Source organism: Paralichthys olivaceus, chromosome 18 (assembly GCF_024713975.1).
Source record: "Paralichthys olivaceus isolate ysfri-2021 chromosome 18, ASM2471397v2, whole genome shotgun sequence".
Lineage (NCBI taxonomy): Eukaryota > Metazoa > Chordata > Actinopteri > Pleuronectiformes > Paralichthyidae > Paralichthys > Paralichthys olivaceus.
Window position 1 is genome coordinate 8695516 of NC_091110.1, and position 21538 is coordinate 8717053.

Here is a 21538-nt window from a genome sequence, read left to right on the forward strand (position 1 = left end):
TTGAGGTTTATTTTGACATTTTAGTTTGGTCTGCTGTCCCATCCACTAACATGGTTGAGGTGGCCTTATGACCTACGCTGCTGCCAGCCACCAGGGGGCAACATAACTGAGCTTAATTCTTTCAATGAGGGGTTCAAATCACAGTAAAGAAAGTCCTGATAACTGTTGGTCAGTGTTGTATGACTCCCTCGGGGAATGAGCTGCTGTCTTACTCAGTTTTAAATGTGTTGCAGGTTTGCTGACGGCTCTGGACACGGTTATGGGCCCACTGAGTCTAACTTCAACTCTGAACACTATGGTCCGATATACACGACAGGGAGTCTACTGGCTGAGGCTGGACAGCCAAAAGGTAAAGTGACCAACAGCCTGCTCCCCCTGCTGGACACCTGCAAACCCCCCCCCCCCCCCCTTCGTCTTCACTTCACCATAATACCCACCTGAACTGTCCCTCAGGCGTTTCTTTCCTTTCCTTCACACGGACATCTCTTTACAAAGACATGGTTGTCATCTCATGTTTGTTTTTAAGGCTGGTTTTTGAATATTTTTCCAGCAAGGAATTTACAACACTGAACCATTGCACTCGTAATTTATTCTTTCACTTTTGGAGTCTCTTTATTTCTCTCTGATGGGATCTACACATTTCATGTCTCGGAAGGTTCAATGTTCCTCCTTGTCCCTCTGTCAGCTGATGTCAAAGAAATGTCAGAGCTTTATTCAAGAGTGACCTTAACTAGATTTGGATTGAAATCATCAGATAATCCAAAAGGTGCCATTTGGTGGTGGTGGTGGAAGCACCGTAACTGATCTGAATTATTTCTATCATCATATTTTACAACCTGAGTTATACGAAAAACTAAAGGCACTTATATCATGTTAATTTTTTGATTCATGACTTCACAGTTTTGGCAACAATTTTTTTTTATTTCTCTTAAAAAGAGATTTAATTTCATTCTGAAAGATTGTTTGATTTTGGTCACAGGGAGTCTATAGTTTTTATAGTCAACATTTCTTTCTCCCACAAATCTGGATCCTTGTGAATAAGACTCATGAGAAACCAGTGTGCATGTCACTTTTCTATAAGTCAAATATGGCTGAAAAAAGGTTCATGAAATTTGTTGCAAAAGCACCAAAGTATAACTTTAAATCAGCATTTAGTTTGTTCATTTCAGCTCGTTCCCTGTTGGCGTCAATTGTCAAATTGTTTCTTGTGCAATAATAATAAGTGCATTAATAACAATAAAGAAAAAAAAGTGCCATACTGTTGATGAGACATGTTTCCTAAAACAAAATACATACTCTACATGTAGGTTGGATTATGTGCAGATAAATGAGACAAAGATCAATCTGGACACAGTCGAATCAAATCAAACAGCCTTTTTCTTAATTTAGATCATTTAAATAACCATTGTTGTTTAAGGTCTTACCTTTTTGCTCCTGAAAGAAATTTGTAAACCTCTTGACTCTTGTGCGTGTCGGAGCGGCTCTGAGACGTGACAGACTGGTGACCCGTGTTGCAGATGCTGTTTCTGTCCGTAGAACTGTCTGTGGTAATGACTGAGAGTGACTCATTTGTCTGTCCAAAGTTGACTTGATTTTATTCTCATCATCCTGTTAAAGAATTTGCACTTGTGCCCTTTTTTTCAAAAGTCACCATCTTAAAGGACATCTTTTTGTGTTTCGTCATAAAACGGTTTTCACATCTTTCCTTCTGTCCACACTGACTGTGAAGAGATCCCATTCTAAAGGGGAAGATAAACTCAAGTTTAAACCTAAGCTCCAACAAACCAAGGAGGGCATTTTATAAAGTTACCTGTAGGAAGGATTCTCTCCTCAGTCAGTATCAACAGAGGGAACGATTACAGCAACCAGTAACTCAATCGCTTCAGTTTACATCCGGGGATGTTGGCATTGTTTAATTATAGAAAAACTTTGAACCTGGCCTTTAACCACAGATGTGTCTTACAGCAACTCAAATTTCCAAAAACAGGGAAGCATTTGACATCCCTGACTTTCTGTACATACAGAGGTGGATTTAATGGTTTTCATTGGCTGCGTTTATCACTGAGTAACTTTATAGAGAACAGAAGGACGACCAGAATCATTCAACTGATAAGAAACTACATTTGTTTCCTTTTTTTGTTTTTGCACTAGTAGCCTGCTTCCCTACATGTTTCCTACACTTAAGTTGAGGATAATAAATGGCCAGCTGTAACTTATATAAAAAAAAAAAAAACACTCTTGTGAATATTTGTAGTTAATTTCATGTGTACAAAAAAAAACACCACGTTCCCGAGACGGGCAGGACTGTGTTAGTCTTTACTTTCTGTTGTATCTTGATTCTAAGCAATAAAGTATGAGTTTCTTTAGCTCAAAGTTTGAATCAGTGGATGTCCTACTGTAGTTATCATCGGGTCTTAATGATTCACCGGGGGGTTTAAAAAGAATCTGTATTAAATTAATTATTCGAGAAAGGAAACATTGGTTTAGCTTAGCGCATTAAAATATCGCATTTCTTGAAATTAGCTTCCTTAGGTTAGGAGATTTAGTTGCTTGTTGACTCAGTTCATGTAATTACATGCTAGAAAGGGCTGAACAAGGACCACAAAGTGTTCCTTAATTTATTTTTCTCATATTAACGATAATGATATTTTTACCATATGCCACGGAACAAGGGATTATTTTTACATACGTATGATGACACATTGTATCGACCTTCACACTGCACACAAAGTGAAAACCTAAAATCTGGCATTCGACATTCAAGACTAGTACAATCTGTTTTGTGTTTTTTTTTATGTTTATGTTTTTATGTTTCTTGTCTTTCCAACCTGTGGCTTTATGTTCATCATCATCGGGTGTCGGTGCTTCATTACTGAATTTCTCTGAAAACAAGTTTACACTTCTTGTCCAAATAATCATTTGCTGTAAAAATGATCATAGGTTTTTGAAGGATGCTTTTTTTCCTTTTTGTGAAATATGTAAAGAATTTGTGTTGCAGTGTACACAGATGAATAAACACTGGAAATGAATTCATTGTTTAATTTTATTTTACTCAAAGGAAACAAGAATGGCACAATTTCATTTTTGGTGGTGAAAGACGTCAAATAACTAAGAGATTTACGTGTACGAACACAAAAAACAGAAGGTTTTCTAGTTTAATTAAGATACCTATATATACAATACCATTTCATCTTTTGAAACTACATTATTACTGATTTGTTTAAAAAATGTATTTCACTGTACAAAACGTGGATGACGGTTTATGTGTCGGACTCTCCTGCAAAGTTGGGGTTGTTGAAAGCGGGCTGAAAAACAAGAACAACAAATGTAAGCATATCGTTCTCAACACAGAACCAATCTTTCTTGGCTGATCAATAACTTACCACATCAATGTTGGTGGCTTTTGTTGTTGGCAGGCTCATGCCGCTTAGTTTGTAACCGCGCACGCTGAAGAGATAGAACAGCCCTCCAACTATCAAGATGAAAATCACCACGGCTGCGATGATGGCAACAGCTATCACGCCTCCATCTGTGAAATCAGAAACAGCAGATGTGTCAGCGGGGCCGTTTAACTCAGTCAATTGATGTTTGATGTTTATTTTAGTCTGGATCAAAGTGGTGAAGCAATCGACGGCGCAACATCAGCATGGTTAAAACTAGAGTAATAAAAGCAGGCCAATAGAAAGTGCACATATGATAAGAAAGTTGTTTCAGCACTATTTCACACTTACTGTTGACACCTGGACCGTCTGTGGGGAAGATAGGATTCCCACCATCATCTGTTGTATAGTCTGAAAGAGAGTGTTACAGGAACTGTTAGTTTGTCATCAAATCCCTGTTCGAATGTTTTTCTGTGTCATTTCCTCACTGCCTTTTATATTTTTCATGGGAATCTATAGATGCACATTTTTCTTTTCATCCTTACACTGGCGGTGGCGACACGCAAATCCTCTCTTCTGCAGGCAGTTGTTGTCGTTCCAGCGCCCGTCGCCATACATCTCCACACAGTTCTCCTCGGCCACTTCCCCGGGGTGAAAGGCCGCGTTGGGTTCACCGGGCGCCCAGTTCAGGAAGCCCAGAGACATCTTATCTGTCCAGCCCCAGCCAACTGAAAAACCCAACACACCAGGGTCAAGCATGTATGTGTCATTTATAATCCAGTCCTCGTCCATGCAGGAAAGACGTGGAAGTATCCTCGTTTCTCTTTCCACGTCTGCACTCACAGTTGCGGTCCCTGGTGAGTCCGATCCAGATGTGGTGATGTTTGGTGTAGTTGAGGTTCCTGATGAACTCCACCTCCGCTCTGCTGTGGATGGACACCAGCTCTGCCTTGGCTGCCTGGCAGTAGTGTCGGGAGTCTGGCCAGGAGAAGCCCTGCTGCTGGTTGTACACAAAGTAACAGTAGCGGCCATAAGGGGTCCAGAACGGCAGACACTTCCCATCACCGGGGGCGGGAGTTGGTGGCGGGGTCTCTGATGAAGAAACGTTTATCAAACAGTTTGTAAAGCTTTGGATCACTGTTACAGAACCAGCTGGGATGGAGAGGGAGGGAAAAAGGTGTGAGTTGCACCTGAGGAGATCTTGCAGATGTAGTGTTTCTTCTGGTCACACTTGGTGTCGTTCCAGGTCCCGTGGAACAGGCGTGACGCGTGCATACTCACGCAGCCCTCATCCTTAATGTTGCTGGGCTCTCCTGGTCCCCACTGAGTGAAAAACACCGGCCAGCCGTCTGTCCACGAGTACGAGCCGTCGTCCTGCGTCACAAGACAGTGTGAGCTTTATTTTCCCCTTTCATCAGTTTCAGTTGAGTCATTTCACAGTGAAATGTGTTGATGGTATAACTTTGTATATAAATAAGATAAAACCACTTCAAGCAGGAAAAGGTTTCTGGGAAATAAAGATACATTTACTTTTGATACTTTAAGGATCTTTTGCTGAAACTACTTTAACTTGAATAAGAACTTCAGTGCAATACTTAAACTTGTGATGGAGTATTTTTTAAATGCTTTTATTTGTGCTTTTACTGATGGTTGTTTGTTTGGACCTGAGATTAGTTGAGTTTCTTAATAATTGAGAATGGAGGATATTTTTTGCATTGATTGACTATTCATCTTCTTATGTCTTGATAAAAATGTTTTCAGGGGCTATAATTAGTTTGGAATCTGTTGGTACTTCAGTCTGAATATTCTGCATTTCTACCTTGCGCCTGAGTCCGATCCAGGCGTCAGCTTTGCCCTGCAGCACCACTCCTGCGACGAAGGCCTGGTCGTAGCTCATGTCGATGCTCGCCAGGTTCCCTCCCTGTTGCTCGCAGGCTGTCTGAGCCGCGTCCCAGGTCTCAGGCTCCTCCACCAGCTTGTAGCAGTTCTGATACCAGGAGACGTACCCATCCGGGCAGGGGCTCTGGGTTGGGGGTGGAGGCGCGATGCTGCTCGCTGGCGTGGAGTGAGATGGAGAGATATCTTTAGTTCAGGCCTGAACAGGGATGATTTAGCTGCATCAGTTCTTTTAAGGGGAAGAATTACGACTGGGGTTGTTTACTGACATTTCTTCCTGTAGCAGACGAAGCTGTGATCCTTGTGACAGGCGTCATCGTTCCACTTGCCCGTCACCAGGGGGCCGTGACTCATTGCCACACAGTGTTCCTGTTCAGAGAGTTCAAAGCTGAATATAAAGTAGGTTGTACTCCAGCTTCCACCATATGTTCCTCCTGTTATTCTCCACTTATCATAGAAATAAACCGTGATATTAAAGTGTCCTCACCGTTCCTCCTGCATTGTTGGGCTCCTTGTCATTCCAGTTGGTGTAGCGCACTGGGCTGACCCCGTCGCTCCAGGCGTACTGGTTCTCTGCCAAGAGATCGGACAGGCCGATCCACGTGGGGAGCTCCAGGTCCCTCAGGTAACTGGACACAAAGTCTGCAGGGGAGGATTTAAATATTAAAACACTGAGCTGGACTCATTCGTTCTTTTAGACTGTAGTTCTCTGCTGTGCTTACCATTCTCATACTGGTCATCAATAATCGCCAGCTCTCCCTCTTGTTCTTTGCACCAGCTCCGAGCGTAGGACCAGTTAGCTTTAAGATCATTTTTCTTCCCTTTGAACATGAAGCACTTGTCCTTGAAGCGCATCCAACCTGCGGAGAGGGAGGGAGGAAAGTAAACGGGCAACATATTGAAAGGATGCTGACAATCCACAGAACAGTTACATCTTGACTTCAGTACATTGTGTATGGGAGATAAACAGACAGAGAGGAGGGGCGTGTCCCACTTATGATCTGCTTATATAAAGAAAAGGCTTAATTTGTCTGTCATTTTATCTTGAAATAGTGAGACGATAACATGGATGATGAGCCTGTTTATATTTATTTTTATTCTTTAAATATATATTTCATCAATTCAAATTCTATATATTTGGTTGTCTTTGTGTTTTCTTTGTATTTATAGTTATTTATTATGAAATACAAGATTCAACTGTCAAATATCAAGTGGGGGTTTGACCAGTGGAAGAGTGGCTTCCAGAATCATTTTCCAAAATGTTTCTTTATTGATATACATCTGCCAATATATTAGTATCAGAAATCTATTACTCCCTAATATCAATAAAAAAATGTTTAGTAAATATTCTGGAAAGTAATTTGTTGAAGTGAAAATTAGCTTTTTGTTCATCCAGTGAATTATGTCCAATAAAAATAAAAAGTACTTCCCCACGTTGATGAAAAAAATATTCATAAAAAATCCAACATCATCCCAAAGCGTTCCTGATTATTGATTCAATCGATCGATTATTAGGTTTTATCTTCAAATTTGTCTCAAAGCAGCTGGGAACTGAAGTTTTTAGCAAACACTAATCAAACAGGAGTTAATTGTGTGTTTATTGGGGATCTGTTTTCTGCAGAGGACTAATATATGTTTGGTGTTGGAAAAAGTGACGCTCTATGGCTCCGAGGGATAAACTGCATCAGGCTTTCAATCAGACAATACTTGTTAGTGGATTCATTCAGTTTTGGTCTTTTCATGGTATTTACTGACAATCAGAAAGAATGAATATATCAAGTATGCATATCTGTCCATATAACCTGTGTGTTTTATTTAATATAGAAGTTTGTGTGTTTTATCTTTCTATTGAAGATGTGTGTGTTACCTTCAGGGCAGTTCCCCTCCCAGGGCTGTGTTGGTGGAGGAGGGGTGTGGTTGTCTCCGGGGAACTTCTTGCAGACGTAACCTGCTGCGGCCCGACCACAGTTGGCATCGTTCCATCCACCTCGACAAACCAGAGCTCAGTGTAAATATCCGGGGGGGGGGGGCACGTTGGGTAAACACGCACAGTTCATTAACAGATGATTTTCAGCTGATTTTTGAAATTTCAGTACCTTGATGTCTGTTCATCTGAACACACTGCTCCTCCCCGTTGGCGTTGTTGGGCTCACCTGAGGCCCAGTGAGTGTAGGTCACAGGGGAGTGGTCCACCCAGCTGTGAAGATAAAACACACACATCTTAGCATTGACTTTTTGCATCGACAACACAAAAATATACATAGTCTCTGGAGCAGATCTCGCTTTGTGTTATTCATATAATGATAGTTTCAATTAAAAACCCTCTGTAGAGGAAATGAATGCCACACAACATCCTTCCACTACATTTTGTGGTAATACATCAAGTAGTTTTAGAAATATTTGAAATAAAATCTCCTTGATGGAGCTAATAATGTGGAATTTAATTGTTGGACAGATTGAACCACTTGTACATACAGGTACTGTCCGTTTGCGATGCCAACCATCCTCATTCCGATCCAGGCTGAAGAGACTCGCCCTGTCCCCACCTGGAAAAAAAACATTCAACATATTCAACATATTCTGCTGTTAATTTGCTCTATAGCAGTTGTAAAGGAGTAAGGAGTACCATGGTGTTGACATAGGCCTGTTCATCTTTGTTGAGGATGGAGACGAGTGAGGCTTTCTCAGCGTAGCAGCGCATTATCGCCGTGTGGAAGTCCACCACGTCTGTGTCGTTGTAGTAATAACAGATGTTGTTGTTCTTCCTCCAGCCGAGGTTGGTTCCGCAGTCGGGAGCTGAAGGTTGAGACATGAGAACATGAACAAATATAGTGTAATACTATTATAATCAAATAGATCTGGCTTTAGAATCACAGAAATGTGACTTTACCTGGGAGTGGAGGGGGGGGCACAGGGGGCAGGATGGGGGTCCTTCCCTTAGCGATCTTGCATATCCAGTCCTGGTGAGCGTCACAGTTGAGGTCGTTCCACCAGGAGAACGTGCCATTGGTGCTGCTCACCATCTCCACACAGTTCTCCCGGTCCTCGTGGTTGTTCGGTTCCCCGTGACCCCAGTTGGTGTGGGACAGAGGGGAGCCATCACTCCAAGAATGACCTAGAACACCCGAATAATCAGAACGTTTTTTATTTGTTTTCATTTTTTAGATCCCAATAAGCTTCCACCAGGGTTCACTCTATAAAACCCACATCATACCCACCTCCTTCTGTGGGGTTGTGCTTGAGGCCGATCCACTTGCTGCTGGCTTTGCTGTACAGAGACAGGAACTCCTCCTCCTCCTGGTTGTGGATGCTGACCAGATCAGCTCCTCTGGCAACACAGTCCTCGCGTGCGGCTCCCCAGCTCTTCTTCAGGGACCAGTCCACATTGTGGAAAAGCTAGAAATGATAAGCCAGTAAATCAGTAATTATAAACGAGTCTTTGTGGTTTTCGATGTTTAATTTTCTGCTTTATTTACCTTGTAACAGTTCCTGAAGTGAGGCAGGGCCGTCCAGCTCTCAGCACAGCCCTGCGAGGGAGGAGGAGTTGGGGGTTTGGTGGGTGGGGTGATGTCCGGCCTGGGTCTCTCACAGATGAAGGCGTACTTCTCAGAGCACTGCTTGTCATCCCAGAAACCACCAATCTGACCCGTTGTCATAGCAACACAGGTCCCATCACCACTATCTATAGATGAGAAAAAGGGAGATCAGTGTTTTTTCCGCTGAGTTCATATTGTCCTGTTTGGGTTGGTGTGTACCTGGCTGGTTTCTGTCCCAGTGAGTGAAGGAGAGAGGGTAACCGTTGTCCCAGATGTAGTCCACTCCTCCAGCTGTGCCTCCACGAGCACGCAGGCCGAGCCACCACAAACCCGTCTTTCCCGACAACGCCACGGTAAAATGTGCCTGCTCATAACTGCAAGAGTTCAGGAAATTTGTCAGTGTAAAACAATTGAAGAGATGATAAAGGATATAATTACAGCCCTGTGGTTGTATGCCACCGCCAACCTGTGCTGTTACTGTTGACATTGTTTTTTTCAAGACTCATGAGGTCACCATGACCTTTGACCTCCAGGTTCTAGTCAGGTCATCCTTGATATCAAGTGAATGTTTGTTCCAGATTAAATGAAATTCCCTTTAGGGTGTCTCTGATATATCAGCTCCAAAAGAACATGTCACTGTGAGTTTGAATTTTGACCAACAAAATCAACCTGTCGCTGACCTGAATGATATCTGGCTTAAAATCTTTTCACTTAATTAGATAGAGAGCACTAGAGAATGAATTGCACCCCCCAAAATAAATGAAACGGGGAAAAGCAAAAGTCTTTCAAGACTAAAGTTGCAGAACAAGTGACAGACATTTCTCCATTTGAGTACCTCTGTTCTTTTCAGACTTACATGTCTCCGATGTGCAGCAGGAAGCCGTCCTGCTCTGTGCAGAAGGCCTTAGCGTCAGACCAGCTCCGGGGGGTCTCCTCCATCCAGTAGCAGGAGTAGCCGTAAGCATCCCATCCCTGAAACAAATTAGAGACATGAGCTTTTACAGCCCCTACAACACGCATCACACTACAGCACTCTCTAAATTAGTATTGTGTAAATCAGTGTATGCTTCAAAAACCAACATAAAGCACGTGGTACCTGAGGACATCCGTATTGAGTGGGTTTTACAGAAGGCAGTGGGTAATGTGCTTTGGGCGTCTTGCATATGTAGGTGTTGAGCTCTGAACAGGACACGTCGTTCCATCGTCCAGTCTGGAACAGAGAGAAAAGAATGAATAATGTGGGCATACAGTGTAACTCTCTCTCTCTCTCTCTCTCTCTCTCTCTCTCAAGTCTCACCTGGTGTAACATCTCAACACAGTCTTCACTGAAGCCCATGTGGTTGTTGGGTTCTCCTGGAGCCCAGTAGGTGAAGGTGACCATGTGCGCGTCCGACCAGGTGAACATACCCGTCACAAACAGGTCATTCAGACCGGTCCACACATCATTGGTAGCTTTGAAGGAAGAAATGGTTTAAAAAATGTATAATAAATAAAGCACTTTTCTCATCTTATCAACTTACTGACATCACATTTCTGTCAGGGGCAAGTTAAGGTTCAATATCTTGCCTAAAGACTTGAGCATATGGACTGGAGGGAAGGGGATCAATGAATATATGTCACTAGAAATAACATATACAAATATCAACTTTGTTAACTGCTTCATATACAGCAGGTACAATAACTTCCCTCATGAGTTTCAATAACCGGCACGTTGTTAGAGCCTCATGGGAGCTGTCGATGTTGAATGTCACCAAAAGTAATTAGTTGTATCTTTTCTAAAATGATTTACTCAAATATAATCAATTCATACACGTCATCAGAAATCAAATCATCAAAATATATAACTCTCGCCTTTAACCTGTAACTTCTTATCATTTTCGGTCTTGAAAACTTCATTTCTAACTCCTTCAGTCTCACGTTCTATAACATCATCTTCACATTAAACCAGCTTTCTTCTGTTTGTTTGTTCCAGAGCCGTACCCATGTAAAGGTAACTCTCCAGCCAGGTCTGCTCAGTCATGGAGAGGATGGAGACGAGTTCAGCTCCCAGACTCCTGCAGGTCTCTCGGGCATTGTGCCACGTCTTTCTGTCTTCGAAAGGTTTGTAGCAGAAGCTTCCGAACTCATACCAGTCAGGCCCTGAGCACCTCAGCTCTGAAGAGGAAAGAAGAAAAGGAAAAATAGCACACAAAACCTTAAAGTTTTATTTTTATATATATTTAAATAGCGTCTCTTTAGAGGATATACAACAACTCAAAGGATTATAAATCCATGGAAACTCACCCCCATCTGCAAAAGTGTATGATACATCATAGTTTCCATCGAATCTGGAGAAAGTAGTTTATTAATGAATTGGCCTCAATGGTCTGTCGCAGCGAATTAAGGATTAATATTAGGTTTGAGCCACGTACTGTCGGGAGGTGATGCCGTTCCTGGTGGAGCCGGGGTAGAGGTCCTGTCCCGCAGCTTTTAACAAAGTGCAGTCTCCACCAATGTCGTTGAGTACCACTCCAGCGTGGATCGCTGCTGCACAGATGTTTGAGTCCTGTTGCAGAGAATCATGTGTTGGATTAAAACAAATGAGGACTGTGCAGTACAGTTTAGAAAAAGTCACCTACCCCACGATACACAGAAGTGCCGTAGACTCTGTAATTTGCATTGGCACAGCCTGCTGGACAGTGGACTCTGACAGAGACATGAGATTTTAATATCAATAGAAATATCACATAAATAACATTATAACACAAACAGATTAGAATCAGCACGTGTATAAATATTATTTCAGGTTTCACTTACGTCATTCGGTCATTGGCAAGGTTGAAGTTGGGCTTGTTGGCACATGTAATCGCATCTGTTGGACCACAAGTTCTTTCAGTGTTTATATGTGAAAGCACAGGACAGCATCACAAATCATTTTCACTATTCTGCTTGGAACAATAATAAAAAATGTTCTCACAGTCAGGGGTGCATCCCAGGACGTCAAACCGAAGCCCCGCCTGCCCGTTAAACTCCAGCGGGAGAATGCGGACGTACTGAGCTGACACGGGTGAACCCAGTAGCTGAGTGTCTGGAGTGTTTCTGTCTGTTGAACCTGGGAGAAACTAGAAACCGAGGAAATCCAGAATCACGACCTGTTTTCCTCTTTCACAGTTTGGCTGTTAAAGCGACACTATGTAACTTTTACTGAGCAACAGCGCCCTCTGCAGCCACACATGGTGAATCATTCTGCTGGGCTCTGTGTCAGAGCGATCAAGTGGTTTTCAATCCTTTCAACGTGTTGATGAAAGTGACACGATTCTCTCCGCGTAGTGTTTCTTTCCTCAGCCCATGGCAATACACAAGACAGCGAAATCTCTGTTTACTCACTTCCCCGTCAGCTGTGTAGTCAGTCCAGGTGGTTCCATCCATGCTGTGCTGGATCTTGAACTTAATGAGCCAGTGGTCATTGTGAGGACAACCCTGGATCACTATCCCTGTCACTTTTCTGGTCTGGCCCAGGTTTACCTGGATCCAGCTGGAAGTTGCTGGAGACATTAGAAATAGTGTTAGATTAACGTGACAATACCAGTGTATCACATTTTCAGAATAAAACTGAACTTCAACTTGAATAAAGAAGGTATTTGGTGACAAAAAGCACAACTCTGTCTCCACCTTTAAATGAAGGATTTGAACATTACTCTATATGTGTTGGTACGTACGGTTTCCTGAAGGCATCCAGCAGGAGTTTCCATTCAAACGGGCTTTGTTGGGAGTGAAAGCCCCAGTGAAGGACGAAGCAGAGAGCTGAGAGTCTGTGATGTTTCCATCCTCGACACCCAGGCCGTGCAGACACACTGAGAGCAGCCAAATCACAAAACATTAGACGGTTTGACTGATGTAGGAGATCTCTACAGGAGAAGAACATGAAGAGGAGTCTACCTTTTTGTTCACAGCTGTAGACGATCTCCAGATATTTGGAAACGGCAGGACAGGGATCCACCTCCGGGTGGGCATACGCGAAGCAGAAGGGTCGATTGTCACATGACTTCCTTACAATAGGAAGAACACCTTCCATTGTGCAGCTTCCTGCACAGACAGATTTTATTTAAGCCAACAATATTAACAGAGGTGATTTATAATGATTTACATCAGTCAAAAGGCAATGACACACACTGACAGCTAGTATTTTAATTATCTATTTAAACCTCTTTTGTGATTTTAGCAGCTGATGATTAATAGTTCTGTTGTTCAACTGCTCAGCCTTATTCTTCAGAAACTTCACAACCGTAACCCACAACAGATTATATTCAAAGTCCTTCTATTGTCCATTCAAAGTCAAAATCCCACCAGGCATAAATAAAGTTATTATTATCATATTAACCACTAACCCACTTTTTGAGAACTGCTTTTAATGTTTGATTATGACATGGATCTTATATTTCAATGTGTGATTGTGATTTATTTAATATTTATACTTGTAACTGTTGTCTGTTCTTTAATCCTGCCTTTGATCAATGTTAAAAGTTAACAGCACCTGTTGATCCAGCCAGATGTGGACAGATGTCATCACTCTTTCGTCCGTAGAACGCAGACTGGACGTTGAGGACACTTTCATGTGGACAGTGGAGGACAGCGGAGGAGTCCTGGCACACCAGCGCTGTCATGAAGCCTGTAGCAGCGAGAAGTTACACATCAAGTGTTAACTTGACAGTGAAGTTAATCAGAGTTACATGTGTAGATATATAATTGTACCTGAACGAAACACATATAATAATAATATATTCTATGATAATAATGATAATAGTGAGGTATGATTACCATCGTGAGGTGGAGGAGGCTCGGGCAGGTTTCCTGACAGTGGAAACATCAGTTTGGTTTTAACAACATTTATCAATACTCTGTTGATATTGTTATATCCTTAGTTTTTAATTTGCACCAGTAGCAACATTTCAAGCCACATATCTCACCTCTCCGCTTGCAGATGTATCCTCTGTTGTACTCACAGTTGTCATCATTCCAGTAGCCATTGTTGATAAGTATAGCAAGGCAGTCTTCCCCATAGTAGTCGTCTGGGTTACCTGCGAAGAAAGACAAGGAGGAGGAAGAGAATCTGGTGTTAGCCTTCCTCACACTCCTCTCTCCAACTCTTTTCAATCCCCCTTTCTCGTTTAAAAACCGAAGGGGGACAAGATTTCACTGTTGCTGCCTCCAAGATATGAAACAGTCCTAATATTAAACATTCTATATTTTATTCAAAATTCTATCTTTGTAGTCTTGCTTTTAATTCAGCCTCATTCTGTCGTGTGCTTTCGTTAATGTCTCTTTTTCATATCTCTCTCTTTCTTTAACAATGTGTGAGAAGGCGTTTTTCAACATTTTCCTTGATTTCTCAGATGGATCCTGATGAAAATCTTTATGGGGGTTGATATTTATGAGTGTGTGCAATTTGGTGCAGATCCAAATAAATATCTGGATTGAGTTAAGTTAAACTGGGTTTAATAAGCGGCCTGTGGTGGAGGTATGTGCTCTACTGACATTCTAGTCTCTGAATGAATTACCACTGATTCTATGTGAGATATATTTGGGTTTTATATGAACCTGCATTCCAGCGAATGTATCTGAAAGGAGAGCCGTCTGTCCACTCCCAGCCACCCTCAGTGATGGAGTCATGGCCGCCCATCCACAGTGAGATCCCTGTGGGACTTGTCTGGATCACCCCTGGGAGGAAACAACACAAATACTAATTAAATGCAATCATGCAATCACTCTATCACTCTGTCAATCAATCAATCTATCAATCAACCAACCAACCAACCAACCAATCAACCTATCTATCTATCTATCTATCTATCTATCTATCTATCTATCTATCTATCTAAAACAGGTTAAATTCAGAAGAGTGAAGTGAGGATGCATAGGTCCTACCTTGTATGAATGCTTGTTCATAGGGATCAGTGATACTGATGAGGTCTCCTCCCTGGTTGACGCAGTCGGCTCGAGCCTCGGCCCACTTCCTCATTGACAGGTAGTTAAACAAGTAGCAGTAGTCGTTAAAAGGGTCCGACATCCAGGACCCACATTTGTTATTCCATCCTGCAACAAATAAAACAGACAGCTTTAAACAGACGCACACATCCAGATTAAAACGCACACTTGATCTTTCTCTGATGAAGGCTGGTGTGTAATGATCAGTGTAGTATAAAGGTAACCTGGTCCAGATGTTGGGGGCTGGGGGGGAGGTCCTTGTCCCTTGGCTATGAAGAGACAAGACAAATATTAACTCCAAACTATGATATGAATGCAACGATAAAGCATTATGGGAGAAAAATGAGAGTATCAGACCTTTTTTGCAGATATATTCCCTGGTGGCAGAGCAGAAACCATCACTCAGTTTCCCAGGATCAACGCGAGTCATGCCTCTGAGGTGCACACAGTCCTCATTATCCTCCCAGTTATCAGGCTGGTTGTGTCCCCAAAGAAGGAAGTCCTGAGATCCAGAGGAAAAAACAAAACTGCTGCTTTATCACAAACATCAGTCTTTACAAGGCAGATTTGCACAAACTGGAGAAAAGAACAGAATCTTCCCAGGAATCCAAAGATTTTCAAATATTTGTGACTGTGGTGTCTAGACATTTTGCATTGTGTTACAAAACAGCAAATATTACTTCTGTCTTCATCACTTACTGTAGGAGTTCCATCAGTGTACACAAACTGGTTTTCAACATTGATGTCATTCAAACCCACCCAGGCCTCTCCTGGCATGTGAGCTGCAAAAGAAGAAAAGAACAAGAACAGCAAGTTAACATAAAGGAAAAATATTTAGCTTCCTCAGGTTTTCTCTCCTCTGTGTGGTTTGTGTTTCAGTGATAGTTATATATATATATCACAGTCTCCACGCTATATCTACATTTATATGATTCCTCAACAAATCCTTCCAGAATGGATGAATGGACCCTTCTCTCTTTGTCGCTCACCCGTCAGGAAGCTCAGTTCTTCCTGTGAGTGGAAGCTGGTCAGGTGACCCTGCTCTCTGTTACAATGGGCCTCAGCATCCTGCCAGTTCTTCACCCTCTCAGTCTCAAAGTGATAGCAGAAGTCCCCGTACAGCAAGTATCCAGGATCACAGTGGGAATCTGAAGCAAACAAATTAAAAGCTAATCATTTGACTATAGAGAATATGTAAAAATAGTTTGTTAGTCCAACTGACCAGGAGTTGACGTTGGTTTCGGATTCTGCCCGCCCGTCATCTCACAGATGTAACCCAGGCTCTTGAAGCAGTTGGTTGTTTCCCATTTGCCGTCATAGTTTCCTGGAAGAGAACTTGAACTCAGCTGATGTTGTTGTCAGAAGTCATAGTCAGTTTCGAGCTGGAATAGCAGAGTGCGTGTCCTACCTGTGAAGATCTGTCCACAGTCCCAGACACCTGCAGTGTTTCTGGGCCAGCCAGGACCGTAGTTCGAAAAAGTAACTGCGGATTTATCCACCCATTTGAAATCTCCATCCTGGTCCTTATCTGGTGACATCACAAACCAAAGTGGGAGAAGACATTGAAGGGGCAAGTTCACAAATCATATTTACTGTAAAGATAACAATGCATCTTTTCTATTATTTCAAGGTGAGCATTAAATCATTAAGTGTGAAGAGAACCTGATAAACCAATCCAGATGTCAGGGATGTCCACATGGTGAAAGTCAGGAAGTTTCCCGTTTATGTAGAACTGTTCTTCTTGACTGCACACGAGGAACAGGACAAACATGAACCCTCAAAATTCCGAGATTACAATCATGAAGACTGTGTCTTAAAGTAACACAGTTCATGCTAAGGAGGCTGTAACCATAACTACTTTGCATGTCTGCGAGACGTTTATAAAACAGGCACTTGCTTTTTTAAATGTCTAAAGGCTATAAATATATCGTATCTCAAAAATAATATGATGGCGCTTTAACTTATGTGGAAAAACGAATCCCTGCTTTTTGTTACTCCTACCGGACATTTGAAGGCTTCAGCTGCAAAAAAAGGTTTCCATTGTCTTCTTCCCTACCTGTCTATAATCAGCAGGTGAGCCCCCATATCTGAGCACTTGGTGAGGGCGTCGTGCCAGGTGGTCAAGAGGTTGATGTTACTGACCAGCCAATAGCAACTGCCGGCGAAGCTCAACCAGCCAGTGGGGCAGATGGCTGGAGGAGGAACAACAGGAAATTATTATTTTACTTTTATCATATAACTGGAACTAGACTTGTCTTATTTGTGTAGTTCTAAAACAAACCGGCTTACTGTTCAGTGGTCGTTTACACATGTACGGACGCTCGTATCTGCACACATGTGACCGCCACTTCCCAAATTCATCCGACGTGTCTTTGATGATTGCAGCACATGAACCCGTCTGCGTGTCACTGTCAGAGAACACACCTGTTTAAAGCATGACTGCAAGAATGAATGGATGAACTGAAATGACAGGTGTATGTTATATATCTTACACTGTAGGTTCACCGTCGGCCCAGTTTGTGTAAGACTCCCCGGCAGTGTCAGTCCAGGTGAACTGGCTGTTCCCCACTTCAACTTGACAGGAAATCTTGTTGCATTTCTGAAGGAACAAAGCTAATCTTCACACTGATGCATTTTAAATTTCAATGCAACGATAAAGAAGAAATTAAAGGGTGATTCTTCTCTGGTTTTCTCTCACCAGTGTGGAAAACCCAATCCAGAGGTCGAACCGTGACGGGTCCAGAGTTCCTGTGACGTACTGCTCCTCTGCTGCGGAGGTAATGGACAGCAGGTCCCCTCCGTCCTGCACGCAGTCATGTCTGGCTGCTAACCAGCTCTTCCTCATGTCGGCCTTTAGCTTGTAGCAGTTGGAACCGTATGGCCTCCACCCGTTGGCCAGGTCACACTGTGGCCCAGGATTGGCTGAGGAAGGAGAACCATAATTCTGGTATCTTTGTATAGTGTTTACATTTTTCTTTATATCTATATATACATATGTATATTTATTATTTTCTTATTTTTTATCTTAATGGCCTTCTGCTGCTGTAATGTCAAAATGTCCCCAGTGTGGGATGAATAAAGTCTATCTTATCTTATCCTATTATATAATGGGATTAATCCTGCCAGTGAGGAAGATCTGAGCCTATCAGCATTTCCTTTGGCAGATTCAGTCAAAATCTAATTCAGCATTTTAAAAATGTTTAAATGATTGAACATTTCAGGGTGAAGTTAAGAAATCAATATGTCTGGTTCCAAACAGGGTGTGTTTCAATGTTTTACTGGCTTATCTTTTTAAGCAATCATTGAAAAAGGCAGGTCAAAATAAAAAAGAATTCTTGCCACAGGCTCAAATTAGGGTGGAAAAGTAAAAGGTTGTATAGTAAAGTAAAAGTGTTTGGTTTTATGTCAGCCAAAAATAAATCTGAAAGAGATTCAAGTTTGTTAATGTGTAGAAAGATATTTATTTAAATAATATTAATAAATCAATACATGTGTAAAAAAAGTGTTGGATTATATGAAAATGTAATTTGTGAACAGATGTGAGAGTAAACAAAGACCCAGTAAAAACACAGTGGGAGGAAACAACAGCCCATACAATACATAACTTACGCCTGTTTTTTAAGATATTTTAATGAAGAATTAACTATATTCATTATTATTCATTCAAGAATAATTAAAATGTACTTTTACATAGTTTCTGCTTCACAAAACAAACATAAAAGTCTATATCACTATGGAAACTAGTGGGCAGACTTACGGTTGATGTGCTTGCAGATGTATTTCCTTGCAACAACGCAGTCTTCATCATTCCATTGTCCAAAGCTGGATCCATCCACATGACCACAGTCCTCATCGTTCCAGTTGTCAGGCTGGCCTTGCCTCCAGTATCTGAAACAGCAGAGAGGAAACCAAAGTGAAAATTCCTCTGGGAGTTTAGTGTGATATCAGAGTGATAAGAGTGTTACTCACGATAGATACTGAATGAAAGGACTCCCATCACTCCACTCCCAGACGCCCTCTGACACTCGGTCATTCAGGCCAATCCAGTAGATCTCTGTGCTGATTTGTGTTCTCACCCACAGCTAGAAAAAACACAAAGGACCATACATTAACCCAGGGTGTGAAATAATAACATGTGGTATGTGTGTGTGTGTGTCTCACCCTCTCATGAATGTCCTGAATGCTCATCAAGTTGCTGTTCTGCTCCAAACAAAACGCATTAGCGTCCAACCAGGACTTTGTGTCGTTCGAGAAGAAGTAACATTTGTCCTCATACTCCCTCCAGCCTTGCTGACACTGACCACGGGCTGAAGAAAAATTCAAGGTATAAAAAATCACAGCGACACAGCAAAGTAATTATGTAAAGCAGCAGATGTTAAAATATATACAAGTAAAGTTGGATATTAGATGACAAATGTAATTTATGATAAGATTGAAGAAGAAACAATTTATGTTTTGTGGATGTCAACAGCAGTTTTCTGAGTAGATCATTTTCCCAAACAAACCAAACATATTGTTTGTTGTCATGTCTTAACTTTATATTTCTGTCCATGTGTTTGTAAGATATTCAATGTTGAATCAAATAGATTTAATAGAAATTGTGAAGTTAATCCAGGGAGGAACAATAAAGGCCCGGTGGCAGTTTTCTCAAGAACAAAAAAACATTCAAAAATACAACTCTCCTCACTGGCACATTTGTGCTTTGAAAGTCCAACCACTATAGTAAATAGACTTCAGTTAAAGACAAACCTAAAATCTGTTGTTTGAGAAGAACACATCGTTCAGCCAGGAAGAATAGCAGGAGGAAAGTAATCTGATTACTTTCAGTGGCTGTGGATGTGTTATTTTTCAAGCTGGTGAATGATTTGAACGCACATCAGTCATAAATGTCCCATGACAGATCCACAGTCCAACAATGTCATTCAAATCTCAGCACCTCACACAAATATCTGGGTAATGTTTGACTTTAACGACTTCACAGACACTATAGAGTCACATGTATAGCATAAGAGAAGCTGCTCCGCTCGCCATCGTCTCCACCTGCGACGATGCCGCTCCAGACTAAGATGTCTGATACATAATAAAGTTACATTATTTTCTTTAAATATATTTTACAATCTATTACTGTGTAATCATACAGTAAATCACTATTTCTTTTTTTACGACATTTGACGATTACGAGAAAAAGTACAACACACCAGTGCTTTGAGATATTTACTTCAAGTTTAAAGATGCAATGTGATTTATTGAAATTTACAAAATCTGGAGAGAGCTTTGGTAATAAACTGATAAAAATAAAATCAACTGTATGGTTCATGTAAAATATTTAAGCCTTAATACACTGATCTCATCACTGCTAAATTAAATATACAATTTTCTTTTTTTTTTTCAAATTTCACTGTTGGAAATGACAAGTATTTTTTAAATTTGTTTTATTTCTATCCAATTTCTAATTATTACCTTTATGTCAAAATTAACTTTTCCTGTGATTAAACACAATCCCCTTACATCACAGGTCTGTACAAGGTCCTTTACTTTATTCAGCACAAAACACAAGTTATTCAGTTCAAGTCTATGCCACATAAAACCGCATGATGGATTAAATCTGAATTTTAAGTGGTTATATTTGGTTGATTGAACCGGTTGTGAATCCCAACACTATGACTCTGCTTGATGTTATTACACAGGACCGGCAGAAACTTTAAACTAAAGAGACTCACCACAAACAAGAAGAGCAGCGAGGCTGAGCAGCTGCAGAAGTCGTCTTTGTCCTCTGTCCATTTGCACTGGTTCTAGATTCACCTCTCAAGGTGTGTTTCTACACATTCTAATAGATTTAATGTGTTTGTTTCTCCAAACTGCCCCTGAGCCTGGCAGTGTGTGTGTGAGTGTGTGTGTGTGTGTGTGTGTGTGTGATGTGTTCAAGCTCCAAGTCATCAGACCTCTGAGCATCTTCACTTTGGTTTGTCTCTTTTCAGCATCTGATCAGGGTCCAAAGACTGAAAGCAGTAAAACACAGATGACCAACATTTTGACCTCTTGACTAATTTTCTATAACCTGCTGCCGTTTGTTATCAAACATCAGTGACTGAAAACAAAGTCGGTTATTTCTATCCCACCATATGCAAAACTGAGGATCAAACATTTAACAGTTAGCTCACTGATAATAATCTTAATAATAAGTGTTATTCAAAAATATGTAAAATGGACAGATTTTCTAAGATAAAAATGTTGTAATGTTCATATTTAAAAAGAAATATACCATAATTTATCATTTCATTGCACTTAGTGATTCTTTTCTTCCACGTTACTCATGGCTGAATACATTTCAAAGCACTTTAAATTTGCTTATGTCTTAGAGTATAAATAAAACTTCTATATAAATAAATGTCTATGTCCACATTATATGCAAGTTGTGTGGTAAAGGCCAGAGAACTGATATGGCACATTACATATAAATACAAGCGTCACTATGTCAGGGTACATGTCAGTGTATGTAAACAATATGTGAAACCGTGTGGAGCTAATAATGAATTAATGAAAAACTGCTGAGAGTAAATCACATCTGATACAGTGAAACCTCAAAGTCCAGAAGTTCAGAACAACCACATGTCAACTGTCAATAAAGTTTATACTGTCGAGCCTCCTCCTCAGTTACTTTTTAACTCAGTTTAATAGGACGTTAAAAAACAATTATCATAAACTTTAAATCAAATGATCATTTATTCTATTTTTCATATTGGTTGTATAACTCAGTCTAAA

At 41.1% G+C, this 21538-nt stretch overlaps 2 protein-coding genes across 2 annotated transcripts in view; one reads left to right on the top strand and one right to left on the bottom strand.

Annotated features, from left to right (window-relative positions):
• The window catches only part of aff1 (AF4/FMR2 family, member 1), an 18806-nt gene extending 15777 nt beyond the window's left edge, over positions 1-3029 (top strand). The window contains exon 19 of the mRNA XM_020082478.2: positions 234-3029. Coding sequence (XP_019938037.2) covers positions 234-358 — 125 coding nt within the window. The 3' untranslated portion in view covers positions 359-3029. The remainder of the gene's footprint in view (positions 1-233) is intronic.
• LOC109626001 (uncharacterized) lies at positions 2127-21514 on the bottom strand. Its single transcript, XM_069513304.1, has 50 exons — positions 20497-21514; positions 18938-19083; positions 18746-18858; positions 18534-18664; positions 17475-17698; positions 17269-17375; positions 17066-17184; positions 16833-16968; positions 16439-16521; positions 16185-16304; positions 15999-16100; positions 15766-15924; positions 15476-15558; positions 15134-15278; positions 15001-15045; positions 14717-14884; positions 14390-14509; positions 13759-13869; positions 13610-13642; positions 13326-13460; positions 12731-12877; positions 12511-12645; positions 12179-12336; positions 11769-11913; positions 11609-11663; positions 11431-11497; positions 11224-11357; positions 11096-11139; positions 10793-10966; positions 10110-10264; positions 9909-10022; positions 9669-9784; positions 9032-9186; positions 8753-8958; positions 8495-8672; positions 8167-8391; positions 7903-8072; positions 7752-7822; positions 7373-7473; positions 7144-7263; positions 5999-6136; positions 5764-5918; positions 5546-5645; positions 5200-5435; positions 4571-4754; positions 4224-4472; positions 3926-4108; positions 3732-3791; positions 3384-3529; positions 2127-3305 (listed from the first exon to the last, which is right to left on the bottom strand). Exons 1-50 carry the CDS (start codon positions 20555-20557, stop codon positions 3261-3263), a joined length of 6507 nt encoding a protein of 2168 aa, XP_069369405.1. The 5' UTR covers positions 20558-21514; the 3' UTR covers positions 2127-3260.
• Between the last annotated feature and the right edge of the window lie 24 nt (positions 21515-21538).

Bases quoted from the DNA above. Each gene is read 5' to 3' on its own strand.
- LOC109626001 (XM_069513304.1), bottom strand. From the start codon at position 20,557: ATGGACAGAGGACAAAGACGACTTCTGCAGCTGCTCAGCCTCGCTGCT. The intron at 16,522-16,832 runs GTAGGGAAGAAG...CCTCGTGTGCAG, and splicing joins CACCTGCTGATTATAGACAG to TCAAGAAGAACAGTTCTACA. The intron at 5,919-5,998 runs GTAAGCACAGCA...CCTCCCCTGCAG, and splicing joins TGATGACCAGTATGAGAATG to ACTTTGTGTCCAGTTACCTG.